The sequence below is a fragment of the Pleurodeles waltl genome, chromosome 6, assembly GCF_031143425.1.
Source record: "Pleurodeles waltl isolate 20211129_DDA chromosome 6, aPleWal1.hap1.20221129, whole genome shotgun sequence".
Taxonomy (NCBI): Eukaryota; Metazoa; Chordata; class Amphibia; order Caudata; family Salamandridae; genus Pleurodeles; species Pleurodeles waltl.
This window is the reverse complement of record NC_090445.1, coordinates 1,508,082,832-1,508,096,205: the sequence shown is the minus strand read 5'-3', so window position 1 is coordinate 1,508,096,205 and position 13,374 is coordinate 1,508,082,832. Positions and strand designations below refer to the sequence as shown.

Sequence of the window (13,374 nt, the reverse complement as noted above, 5' to 3'; positions counted from 1 at the left end):
AGTTTTAAAATTTCCGTAATTTAATACAAAAATAATTCTCCCATATACTATACAGGTATTTCTTCTAAAATACTAAACATTAGATCATTATAATTTTTTTAAGAATTGAGTAGGCAGCAGCCTTGTGGTCGGCTCTTCCCCACCCACGGATTAAAACGCACCACAGCAAGTAAATTATGAATAAAAGAAAGTTTTCTTTCCAGGAGATCGTAGAATTCTTCATCTTATGAAAAAAGACAAGCTATATGGGTATCCTGATTGTTAGATACCTTTGGGATACACCTTATTTATTCCAGCACTTAGTATTGAACCATCATGTCACTTTGTTAGCATTAAAGGCGCATTAGCCCAGGACATCACCTTTCTGTTTATTGGTGATGTCATTAAAGTGGCATTGGTACAAAGGATTGGGACTAAGAAACCTATCCCAGTAACCCCAAAAGAGAAGACTTACATGTGCCTTCTACTCAGCCTCCAGATTAATTGTTGGTAATGTGATGGGGGTTAAAGGATAGGTAGGATCATTCCAGCGATAACCTTTACCTGTACCCTGGCCTGAGTTACAGACAAGCCTATTGCAGTTGTACGTTTTGTCTGCATTGACTTGTGAGTTTGCTCTCTTTTCCATGCCTGGGAGTTTTTTTTTGTTCATGTACCCACCTCTGAACTTTATAAACATTCTTGCAGCCACTGTGAATGATGCATGCTTTGATTTTATCTATTACTATTTACCAGCTCAGGTGATCCACACATTAGCTCCTCGATACAAGACATTGCCTGTAAATTAAATAACATATTTATTACGATTGTTAGCAGGTGGGTACACATATTCCCTTGAAAGAGATTCTTTATGATAAGGGCAAGAATTCTCCGCCATCATATTACATACAGTATCTTGATGGGAGAAATTAAAGACTTTCTAGATGAACATGTCATTAGTTACAACATGCATGGCTGCTATTTTTTATTTTCCAATTCATAAGTGACACATTTGGCATCTTCCTCCTAATTATTGCAGAGTCAAAGGTCAGAATCCCCGCTCACCGTTTAATAGAATTCATACAATAATTATTACAAAATATTTTGCAAACATGAATACAAGAAATGACACACCGATTATTACTTCTGGCAAAATTGAAAGAAGGTCATAAATATGCTTTATATGTGCCCTTTTGTTCTCTTCCTGAAAGGGAAGATAATTGATAGTCCAAAGATCATCCTCTGAGAATCTTAAAGTCTGGGTTTGTGGCCCAGGATATTCACGGGCTGTTCATTTCATTTAATTAAGGATAAATATACCCCCTCTGAAATAGGATAAAGTATCCAATTCAAGAAAATAGCTTCAAGTATAGTATCATAGCGATATTTTGAATTCCCATTTGAGGACTACAGAGTATTTTGATGATTCATTTCCGACCCCAGCGAGGTATCTTTTGTTTTGCCCTAACAGATTGTTTGCTATTGTTGTCCTTGCCCGAAAGTGCCTGGCCTAAGAAAAGCTGCTGAAACACATCAACATGAAATGGAGGTTTTGTGCAATGAAAATAAATGATGTTAGTTTATGTTATAGTAAGGTATTTAGGAAACAGCCCCTGGTATCACTAACCTCGACATGAGGGCACACTTTATAACACCGAAGCCCTCATTACGAGGCTGGCGATCTTAAGACCGCCACCCTCCCCATGGCGGTTGGACCACCGCAGACAGGGCGGTCCGACCGCCCCATTATGACCCTGGCTGATCCACCACAGTCATGCCGCCGAGACCGCCAGTTGTAATCCGCCAGGGCAGCGCTGCAAGCAGCGCTTCCCTGGGGATTACGAGTCCTCATCTGCCAGCCCTTTCATGGCGGTAGACACTGCCATGGAAAGGCTGGCGGAATAGGGGCAGCGGGGGCCCCTGGGGGCACCTGCACTGCCTATGCACCTTGCATGGGCAATGCAGGGGCCCCCATGCACAGCCCCATCGCGCATTTCACTGCCTGAATTACCGGCAGTGAAATGTGTGACGGGTGCTGCTGTACCCGAAGCACCTCAACATTGCTGCCAGCTCGATTACGAGCCGCTTCAATGTTGTGGTGAGTTTTCCGCTGGGCGAGCAGGTGGAAATGCTGTTTTCGTCCACTGGCCCAGCAGAAAACTGCTAATAGGGTGACAGTCATACCTGGCTGTATGATGGTTCCCGCGTAATGAGGGCTCGAGTCTGTTGAACTTTTTCCACCGTGCATGAAGTATTATTCTCTGTTCAATTTTCGTATCAGATTTAGTATTAGTTTTTATGTTCTTGAGCAACTTACATTAGAAGTGGAGATGAGGCTATTTTCCCACCCACATGTGCTCCTTCATGTCTATTCTGTAAGGATTCCTTTTTAAATTACAATTCTAGAATAGATGCTGCAGTCTACCTAGATGTTCTTCACCTTGATTTTAGGGTAGCTTTCATTTACCAGTTTTGTCACCATAGTCCAATATTTTATGTGTGGGCCAAACATTTCCAGACTGCCAATTACAAGGGCCACTGGGCTCTAAATGAGAGCGAGCTTGTTGCGGCAGGAATATCCCACCAAAGGCATACGGTTGAGACCCCTGCCATGCGACCCTGACTTCATCTGATATCCGGGTTTTCAGATGTGTCTAATCTAGCATGTACATGAACGCCTAGGCCGGTCACTGATTTACTACTGATTCTAAATCTGTCTTGGACCTAGAGTGGACCCTCAGTTGTGGCAGTGGCACTACAGTCTCTGTCAGGAGTACACATGTGTAGCACATGGTGACATCATAATATGTTTTGTAGTGATTATAATCTGCCAAGTCGTTTTTACCTGTGTCACGTGAATGGGAACCTTCTGCTGCTGATGGTAAACCAGGAAGCCTAGTGCCAAATCCCATGCATCTGGAGTAGTGCATGTACGTTCGTGGAGTTTGCTATGGACTGCTTAAGAGCCTGAGCAAACCAGAATGACACAGACTTGCGGGTTCCATTCATGTGCCCAAAATAAAGGCGAGGTTGCTTTCCTAGACAGTGGAAGTGTATTGCTGAAATTCCTTAGACTGAGGGAGGGTAAACCAGAAAGTGAAGTGGGGAAAGATAGACAGGCTTTCCCTTAGAAATTTGATTAGCGTCTTTGTGATACAGAGGGCCGCTGATTAGTGTTCCTTAGGCTGCCATGTGGTGTATGGCAGGGATGAGAAGGGGGGCTGCAGTTTCTGTTGGCAAGGTGTGAAGAGCCCTTTAGAAGGGGAACATCCCTCTGTCCCATTTCTTAATCACTATCACGTGTGTCTGTCAGTACTGAGGTGCAGACAGCCCACACCTCTGTGTGCCTCTGTTGTGGATCTTTTAACTGGAAGATGATCCTGCTGTAAACCGTGTCACAAAACTAAAAAAAAGCTGAGGCTGGAAGACAGCCTGCACAGAACCCCTGTGAGGGGAACAAATCTAAACTAGTGCTGCAAAGACAGAATCCAAATCCCCTATCTGCCAACTTTGTATAAATGTAGGTGCTATTAACCCACTTGTTGTTCCACTTCCAAGTTTAGTCTGAACAAAGAGAGAGGGCCAGGAGGGCCACTGAGAAACCAGGGCTGGTGTCTGCCAGATTGCCAGCTTCCCAGAGGAGAGTATGATCTGGAGGAAGAACTGCCTTGATGATTCCAAGGAACCCAAGAAGTCCTGCTTCAGCGAGGTGAAAGGAATGAGCCAATGCAGCAAGTGGAGCTGGCTGTTGGTGGGGCTTGAAGCAGTTAACCCTAGTGCGGGAATGCATCTTCTTGAGGAACCCAAACTGCATGACTGGTGAGTTCAAAGTTGCTGACCAGCGCTACAGATCCTCGGAGGAACCGTGGCACTTCTGAAACATGCTCAAGCACGTCCTATGTCATCTCTGTTGCGGCTGGTGTTGCAGTTGTGGAAGTATGCCCAAATGGTTGTTCTGAGTGAAACCGGGAACAACATTTGCCCCATGGCACTCAGTGCATGTCTGCAATCCCATATTACCGAGCCATGGCACCACTGTGTGGTCCCAGCAGCCCTGAAAAGGAAGAATGTAGGACCTGTGGTACCAGCCCAGGATACTCACAGTTAGTGGTTAGTACTGCAGTGAACCCAAAGAGTGCAGAGTGCACTACTCTGCTCTGAAGTACAAGGCCTGCCAACTAAGTCACTGATCAGACTGTTGTCATCACACCCCAAACACCACCAAGTATTCAACCTTTAGTGGGTCAGTGTGCGCTGAAAAACCAGTAGAGCCCAGAAGAGGGCCTTTTCCAGAAGCTGCTACTCTAGGTGCTGCCACTCAGTGTAAAGCCTTCAGCTGCCCCACCTGAGCAGGACCACCAGGTAACGTGATCTTGGTCCTGCACATGACCCGTGAACCCTCCTGCCTGCTAATGGCCCATTTGGCTCTGTGCCACCAGAAGCAGAAGGGATGAGAAACTGCAAAGGCTAATTAGCCCCAAGTGATTGATTGTTGAGAGTGGGTAAGTGACACACATGATCGAATAATCAGCACCACCACTACATTTCCAGAACCACAAGCTGATAAGAGTGGAGGGAGGAAGGGGTGTTATGGCACTCGATTCCAAGCCTCGAGTATTTAACGCATTTTTGTAGTGTGTATTAATGTGCCTTTTGGTGAAAAAAAAAAAGGTACTTTTCTACTTCAAAAGAGAAGCACTGAGCTGGGCAATGATAGGTTTTTTAGCTTCTGGCAGAGGAGGCACAAAATCTGAACAGATATACAATACAATACATTATGAAAATCAGGGCCACAAGCTAAACTGTATATAATGTTCGCAAATAGTTCTAATGATGCAGAATTCTACTATCAATGAAGTTAGGATATACCAAGAATGCTAAAGGCACAATTCCAATGCAAGCAGTTTGGATATAAAATAATATAATTTGCAAAATTTTACAACAAGAATACTCTACGCAAAATGGAAGAACTTACATTTTCCTTCCAAAATATCTCTTTGGGAATAGTGTCTCTGAGTTTGTGTTGGCACACTGGGTGTGGCGGAAGTACTTTAACTTCCCTCATGGTGCTAGAAACAGCGGCAACACCCCGAAAGCTTAAAGGGCTCAAGATGGATGATAAAGGTCCCTTGACTCAGTTAGCTGGTCCAGGTGCTGGACCGCTGCACATGGCAGGCCAAAGAGAGCATTAACGAAAATGCTAAAAACATAGTAGTAGTCTACCCACCACCCATTGTTCCTCTTTTCCCCCCTTTCCCTTCTCCATGTGGAATTGAAAATATAGGTGAAAGCCTTGGATAACCAACTGCAGTAAGTTGTGGACACTCTGGTGCCCTGGGACCAATGTGGCTTCATGTCAGGCTAAGCCACGAGACACAACATCCAGTGTGTACAGAATGCCCTGGCTGTATCCAGACTGCCAGGAGAAAAGGCGCTAGTCCTTGTACATTTTTAATAAGGTTTTCGACTCCGTGGACTGGATGTACTATTTGCACTCCTTACTAAAATTAACTATTGTCCTCGGTACATAGGGGTTCGTTAAACTGCTCTATGGTGATCCTATGGCCCACATCAGAGGCTTGGTGTCCACTGTGTTTCCAGGAGACACAGCAAGCTACAGGGATGTCCCTTGTCACCTCTGCTTTTTGCACTTGCTATCAAACTCGTAGTGGAATGGCTAAGAATTGCTATCAAACTCGTAGTGGAATGGCTAAGAATGAATGCTCTGGTCCAGGGGTTTGAGTGGCATCCCAACCTGTCAGATGAGGTAGCACTATACACAGGCGATGTTCTGGTGGTCCTGCAATGGATAGCCCATAGACCCTCCACATCTTGCAGATCTTTGAAGATCACTCATGAGGAAATCCTTATGGTATCTCCTGGGAAATAAGATGCAGCCATTTATCAGAGGCCAGAGACCTGAAAATAAGAAAAACTGGGTTCTTGTACCTCAGGATCTGTGCTACAGAGAATAGCAAAATGGCCTGGGATGAGAATCTGCAACCCCACCTCAACAGATTACAAAAAGACCTTGACTTCTCGTCTATGCTTCCTCTTTCCCTAATGGGCAGATCGCCAATCTTTAAAATGGTCAGTCTCCCCTGCCTACTGTAATAACTCCAAAACTTCCCTTACCCCATATCTGGGTCCTTCTTTACCAGTCTCAAAGCGGAGTTGCTTTTCTTCCTCTGGAACAAATGGCCACCCAGCATAGTGCTCGCCAAATGTTTCAAGTCCACCTTTGACGGTGGCTGGGCTACTCCTAATATTCTCTCCTGTCTTGGAGCATCACATCTGGTGGTATTCAAAAAGTGGTGGTTTGGGGGTGCACATGTTTCAGAGCCCTGGTAAATGCAGGGAACCACAATCGCACATGGCCTATATGGAGTTCCAAACTCCTCTTCGCTTCCAACGCCGACAACAATGTAGTATCCCATGTGTGGTGTGATACTTTTTGAGTGTTGATTTGGGCCAGACATCTTATGCGAGAAACACCGGTGGGTGCTGGCTCCCACAGGTGACTGCATTGGAGGGTTTTGACAGGTTAGACCTCATTGGTATCTCCACTATGGTGAACATGATGATGGGGAATACAATCAGATCCTTTGCAGACCTACATGAGGGAAATGGGCTCCATTAAACCCAGATCTGTTGCTTCCTTCAGATTGGACATGCACTTGTGCCCTATGCTTCAGACCTGACAGAGCTGCCAGAACTCAGCCCTCTGGAAGCTCAAGTACATCTAATCCTACCTGTTAGGCACAAATTATGATTCCTAAATAACGCATTGGTCATCCATACCCAGATATATTTCACACATTTTGGGAAGTGTGGGTAAGGGACTTGGGAGTGATGGTCGACGATAACAGGCTAGAAGCACTAATCTTACCAAGAGACTCGGCTGTCACCGTCCAGTACAGACAATTTAAATATCCAAACAGGATCTACTTCACCGCGACAGGCTAAGGCATATGGAAGGGATTACCTCTCTACTAATGCTACGCTGTTACACACACCATGGGGACCTCCTACATACAACATGGGGACCTCCTACATACAACATGGGACTTCCTGGTCTTAGTCCAGTTTTGGATAGGCATCATGACTTGTTTTGGGAACGTCCAGGGGGTGGTCTCTGCACTGTGACCCCAGACTCATTCTCCTACATGTTACGAATGAGCAAGAAAGCAACAGCTATAAAATAACTCTACTGTGGCTGGGTCTCGTGGTAGAAAAAGGGAACAAAGCCAGACATTGAAAGGCCCCATCCCGGGCATAATGGATGGCAGGATTATATAAATGCCTGGGCCTAGAGAAACTGGTCTACAAAACTAGTAGCAGCCCAAAAAAGTGCATACAAATCTGTAGTGACTGGGCTACTATAGGGGGATATCTAGCACCTTGAATATTATTGCACCTCAGCTCTTGACAGACAGCGTCGGTCAGGGACACCTGAAGTAGAAATCCAGATTTCGAGTAAAAAAAAAGGCGCTAAAGATATTGAGTAAATGCAATTCGACAGAGGGGGGGGTTGTGTGGCATCCACGGGTGAAGGAATAGCGTTGAGTTAATCTTTTGGACAGTGTTTTATCTAAGTGTGAGAAAACCAATAACATTTAAAAAAAATAATGCACTAGACGACATTTTTTGAACAAACTTTGTTTTTGGAGTGAAACTTCTTATGGAAGCGAAGTTGGGAGAAGTGGTGAAACTCCACAGAAGTTAGATCATGCTTGAAGTGCAAAGTTTCGTTCTTGGCCCAACTTTGAGGGCAAGGTTAAAAACTTCACCGTCCACTCATTTATGTTCATTTAGTACAAAAATCTATTTTATGTTTTGTGAAACATACTGGCTTGCTTCTTTCATGTAATGGATTGCAGAATGGGGGTTACAAATTCAATTTGCTGGTAAAGAATGTTGGGTGGACACAAACAGATTTTGTACTACCATATTATTTTTTTAATTTTCAACAGTCATTCTGGAGAAGCCAATCCGAATTCCAAGGTTCCTCTCCGTTAAGGCCTCAAACGTCTTAAAAGGATTTTTAAATAAGGTGAGTCCTACTGGATTGTGTTTTTATACTATATGCTTTCACTTAGCCAGGGAGAAAATAAAAGGAGGCTCTAAAAAGTGTATTTATTCAGTGCTTTGTATAGATAGCTGATTTCATGCTAATCTCCAACTTTTTGTATTTGAGGGGATGACAGAAATTCCCCGTTACATTTGTAATATATGCTTCAAGATGTGAGCTCTTTCAGCATAGACTGTTTCAGTAAAATTGATGTAACTCCAAGGGAACCCCATTTAGGGCCTTGTTTGCACCCTAGAAAGCTACAAATATAAAGAAATAAAAATGTTTTTCGCATGAAACAATGTGGGATGAATTTCTGCAATTTCTTAAAAGAAGCACGCTAAATGTAATACTGGATTATGTCAAATATGATGGCTCTTTAAGGAGAGCGTCTAGAAGAAGAAACACGCCAGCAAATGCTCTGCACCTAAAGGGTTCAGTGTTGTGAAAACAGGAATTACATCAAGCACTCATGACAGTGTTGGGCTTTGGGGCCTTCTGACTGCTGAAATGCCAAGCCACGCATACAACCAGACAAAATCCATCTAGAAAATGCTTTTTCAGTGAATTGTTGGGAGTGCATATCTTTACTTCTTCCCATCTTTCGCTTATCCTCAAGGTGATTAACATGCTTGGAATGTTCAAGTCAAGCACGATCCACATTTTTCATTCCTGTGCCAGGCAGATATTGTACAGTATACAAGCCTTCCTTCCCTCTTATGTCCCTAATTCAAACACTCCTAACAGAACAAAAATGCTTTCCCTGGTGAAAGGGAAGGTTTTGGATCTCAACAAAGCATCACTAGCCTTGGCAGACAGATTTCTGATTAAATACATCTGTATCGCACCCAGGAATGTGGGAATTTTATGGGTCCGCCTTACTGGAATGTGGGCTGTGTGTGTGTCCAAAACTCTACATTTCTTATTATTTCAAACAGTTATGTACAGTGCAAGGGTATCTTACATATTTATGCATTAAGTGAACTTAGATCTACGATACAAAACAGGTTAGGATTCATTGGTCTCCCTTTACAGAGGTGGGGAGGCAGCTATCCCACGTGGCATACTATAGATGATTCGAAGTATTGACTTGAAGGTTTATTCGATCTTGTTAACATATTGAAGTTGAGTAAGTTCGCTGAGATTTTCCAGCATTGATTATTTTTAAATTGATTTGTGCTTTCTTTCTTTAATACTCCAGTGCCAGGCTGGAAACACTTACAGCCAGTCCGAGGTGAACTGGCCAGAGGCCATTTGGATTTTTTTCTATCACGTCTACTTAGCAAATCTCTAGGGTGAATTCCTACTCACTTAAAGACCTTTGCACAGAAACACACTTAGTGAAAGAAGTCCACCACTGAATAAATAGCATACACTTGTGGTGAGGCTCAATACCTGCAGAAAGACTTCTCCCTATTTTTGAGGGATATGTTTTGGAGCAGATGCCATAAATCTAACCACCTGCAATATGTCTGGGTCAGCGCAGATGAAAATTGTCTTATTAAAAGGCTAATGGAGATTTTGGAAATAATTTATATCAATGAATCCTTATGAAGTAAGGAACTAATCTGCTTCGAGCAGAAATAGCCATGTAGGCTACTAGCTTTTTGAAGACGTGGTGTCACCTTCAAAAATTAAAATATGCCTCTGTTAGCTCAGAATGTTCACTGAAAAGTCACAAATGCTTTGGAGATCTGAATATTAAGCAACAACAGAATCAGGTGGTGAGGAATCCAACTGCCAAAAGTTCAAATGTGCTGAACTGAAACCCATGGCACATACCCCGGAACAAAATTTAAACAGTGGGTCAGGCTTCTCCCTCTGTTAATTGCCCTGGCATCACTGTATTAGACACCTGCACTTCTCTCAGGATCTGGGCAGTTCTGTGCTGCTACACTGATACCTTCTTTTCAAAGCCCTTTCCCATCCACCTTTGTCTAGTTCACCATAGTTCCTGTGGTGCTCATCTTTTATGGTTACATGTTACGTGATAACAGTTTCCATAATAAGCAGTCACAGGGAGACTTCTGATTTGAAATAGCATGTCACAAATGAAACCATATTAACCCAACCATGTCGTGTCACACATACTCCCCCAGAGCAATCTTACACAATGTACCTGTTAATTTCGATACCACTGACACATCAGCATTGGCAATCAGCAATCAGTCAAAGGGTGGTCAGCCTTTAGATCATGATTGTTATCAATATCCCCATGCAGCTAAGAGCTCATTTGGCCTATTAAACTTGTCAGAAGCCATTCCACCTTATGAGCTGCATCATAGTCTCCGTACAAGTAAATGATTAGCTGGTCATTTGAACAAGAGGGCATCTGAATGAGAGAGCAGGTAGCTGCGCATATGTCCCCAGGAAGGGAGTTTAGCTGCAGGGTTTCTGCATAGAGTATCAGTTGGTTTGTTGCAGTATATAAGATCAGTCAACCACCCTTTACATTTAGGAGCCCGTCCCCTCCCCCATCAGCAGGCAGTTCTCTGTTTCGCCAATAATAGTGCCAAGGCTACAAACTTTGTAGAACAAGGCTCCATCTGTTGTGAATAACCTAGCAAGGCCAGTAGGGGAGTGAGTTTAAAATTCGGGGCCAGCATTTCCCTCAGTGCTTTTTCTATATCTGATAGAGACTTCTAGTTGCAGATTCCTTACCTAAGAATTTCCCCCAGACGTCAGACTGGATCTGGAGATTTTTCTTCAAGCAGTACCCTTGCACGTCGGTAGGTGGCGTCTGTAGACTCTGCAGGGGTCGTTGGCGCCGTAGTTGCCATGATGACGTTGGGAGTAGTACATTAGACACCGCCTCCGCGCAGTGACGTCAGTTCTTTTCTTTCCGTGCCACGCGCTGATCCGGAGAGAGCTACCCTGGTCTCTTTTTGACCGATTTCCAACCGGTTTGCGAATTTTTAAGTGAGTTTTTGGTGTGTCGAGGATGTCCCCGAAGACTGGGTTTAAGCCGTGCGAGGACTGTCACCGTATGATGGTGGTGACGGATCCGCATCGGGTTTGTCTGTGGTGTCTGAAGCGTGACCATGACCCAAAGTCGTGCTCTGAGTGCCGGGCCATGCCCCCGAAGGCCTTGAGAGAGCGTTCCCTCAAGCTCATGGCGGCCCGGCACTTGACTCCGCGTAGGTCCCGGTCTCGCTCAAGAAGAAGGTCTCAAGACAGTTTACGGAGCCACCACCACTAGTCTTCCTCAAAATCTTAAGGTACAGGTAAGAAAAAGAAGTTGTAGAAGCGGTCTCATCGCACTTTGACTTCGCCCCGTCGCTCGGCTGACGTGATGCGAGAGGAGCGTCGATGCTCAAGGCCTCCATCATCGGAGCCTGCTTCTGGGTCTGCTCCGCGTTTCCCAGAGTTTCCGGGAGCCGGATCGACCCCCGCTCAGCTTAAGAAATTCTACGAGTCCATGCGCCTCATCTTTGGGCGGATCGACCCCGAAAAGGCGCTTTCGGGCCCAAGGGGTTAGGTTGAGGGGCCTTCAGGTTCCGCTCCAGCAGCTTTGTCTCTGGCCACCAAGGTCTCCTCCGGATCCCCTCACGGATCTGCACCAGTCGCACCACTGAGACCTTCCCTGGCACCGGGTCGATTGTTGATGCTCCCGACGTCGGTAGTGCCCACTATCGATGTTGACCCGATCCTTATCCTCGACGACTAGGACTCAGTGGCATCAGCCGACGCTGCCTTTGTCTTCAATGGGGCCTACTCACCCCAGGTCGGATTTGGACCCTTTTTCCTATGAGTACAAATTTCAGAGAAGGATTAGAGGGGTCCTTGGACCCTTATGAATACCAGCATGACCCATCTTTGGACTGGGCACAGGTATGGCGAGGCCAGTGGATTGGACACTTCCCCAGATGCTAGAATGTTGTCTCCTCCTACCGTGGCTACGGCATAGTGAGCGACTTATGCTATGGTGGTCAGTAGGGTGGCCGAGGTTCTTGGCCTTGAGGTACCTACTGTAGATGTCAGGTCCAACCTCCTGACAGAGGTGCTTCAGCCAGGGGCTTCCACATCTGGGCCCCTTTTACCTTTCAATGAAGCCCTCACCTATGTCCTTTTGGGTACTTGGTCCAAACCCAACACAGGGGCTCCTGTGAATAGGACTATCGCACGCCGCCATTGGCCCGCTGCAAACAGCCCTAAATTCCTGACCCAACACCCCACACCTGAGAGTCTTGTCATCCAGGCTTCCTCTTCCTCAGGCGCATTCCCTTCCGCACCACCGGATAGGGAATCAAAAAGGATGGAACAATTTGGGAAGAAATTGTTTTCTTCCTCCAGCCTCACGCTGCGGTCTGTGAATACCGCATGCATTTTGGGCTGCTATACCTACTCTCTGTGGGATACAGTTGGGCAAGTCCTGCCGCAGATACCGGAGGAGGACTGTACTATCGTCTCCCAAGCTGTCAACGATGGGAGAGATGCAGCGAAGTTCACGATACGCTGTGAGCTGGACACGGCCGACTCTCTGGGCAGATTGGTTGCTATGATAGTGGCCTTGAGATGCCACACCTGGGTGGATACAACTGGTTTTTCGGAGGAGCCCTTTGATGGCTCCTGTCTCTTTGGAGACAAAGCAGACTCGGCTGTGGAGAAATTCAAGGATTCCCAAGCTACGGCTTGTTCCCTTGTTCTTTCCGCTGCCCCTCACCCGCAGCGATACACTTTATGCCCCTTTTTGTGGCAACGGAAGGGGCTTCCTGTCGCGTCCCCCGCACAGCCACTGTGCCACCCATGCTGTTCAGCTGCTGCGTGAACGGGGACTCGGTATCCCATGTGGACGTGGGACAGGGAACCAGAGGTCTGCCCAGTCCACCTCTGTCCCCGTTGCAGCCTCCAAACCCCCCTAGTCCGTCCCCTCACTCCCATTCAGTTAGTGGCAGGTTTTGCCATCACCTGCCCCACTGGGAATCCATCACTACAGACAGGTGGGTTTTGCAGATCGTTCGAAAGGGCTACTCCTTTCCTTTCAAACCTGCCCCACCGGCCATGCCTCCATCACTCAGCCAACTCCCGAGGATCATTTGCCACTTCTTCGCCAGGAAGTCATGGCTCTCTTGGCCAAGGGAGCTGGAGAGAAGGTCCCTGTGCTAGAAGTAGGTTGTGGTTGTTATTATGCCGAAAAAGGACAAGGGCTTACGTCCTATCCTAAACCTTCGGGACCTCAACTACTTCTTCAAGAAGGAGAAATTCAAAATGCTCGCCCTGGCTCAGGTCCTGTCTGCCTTAGACCCAGGAGACTGGATGGTAGCGTTGGACTTGCAGGACGCCTATTTCCACATCCCCATCCTCCCTGCCCACAGATGTTACCT

At 45.9% G+C, this 13,374-nt stretch overlaps 1 protein-coding gene across 4 annotated transcripts in view; it reads left to right on the top strand.

Moving 5' to 3' along the window:
• The window catches only part of PRKCZ (protein kinase C zeta), a 604,208-nt gene that overhangs the window by 511,070 nt on the left and 79,764 nt on the right, over positions 1-13,374 (top strand). For all 4 annotated transcript variants that reach the window (XM_069240998.1, XM_069241001.1, XM_069241000.1 and 1 more), the window contains one exon: positions 7,953-8,032. In XM_069240998.1, coding sequence (XP_069097099.1) covers positions 7,953-8,032 — 80 coding nt within the window. The remainder of the gene's footprint in view (positions 1-7,952; positions 8,033-13,374) is intronic.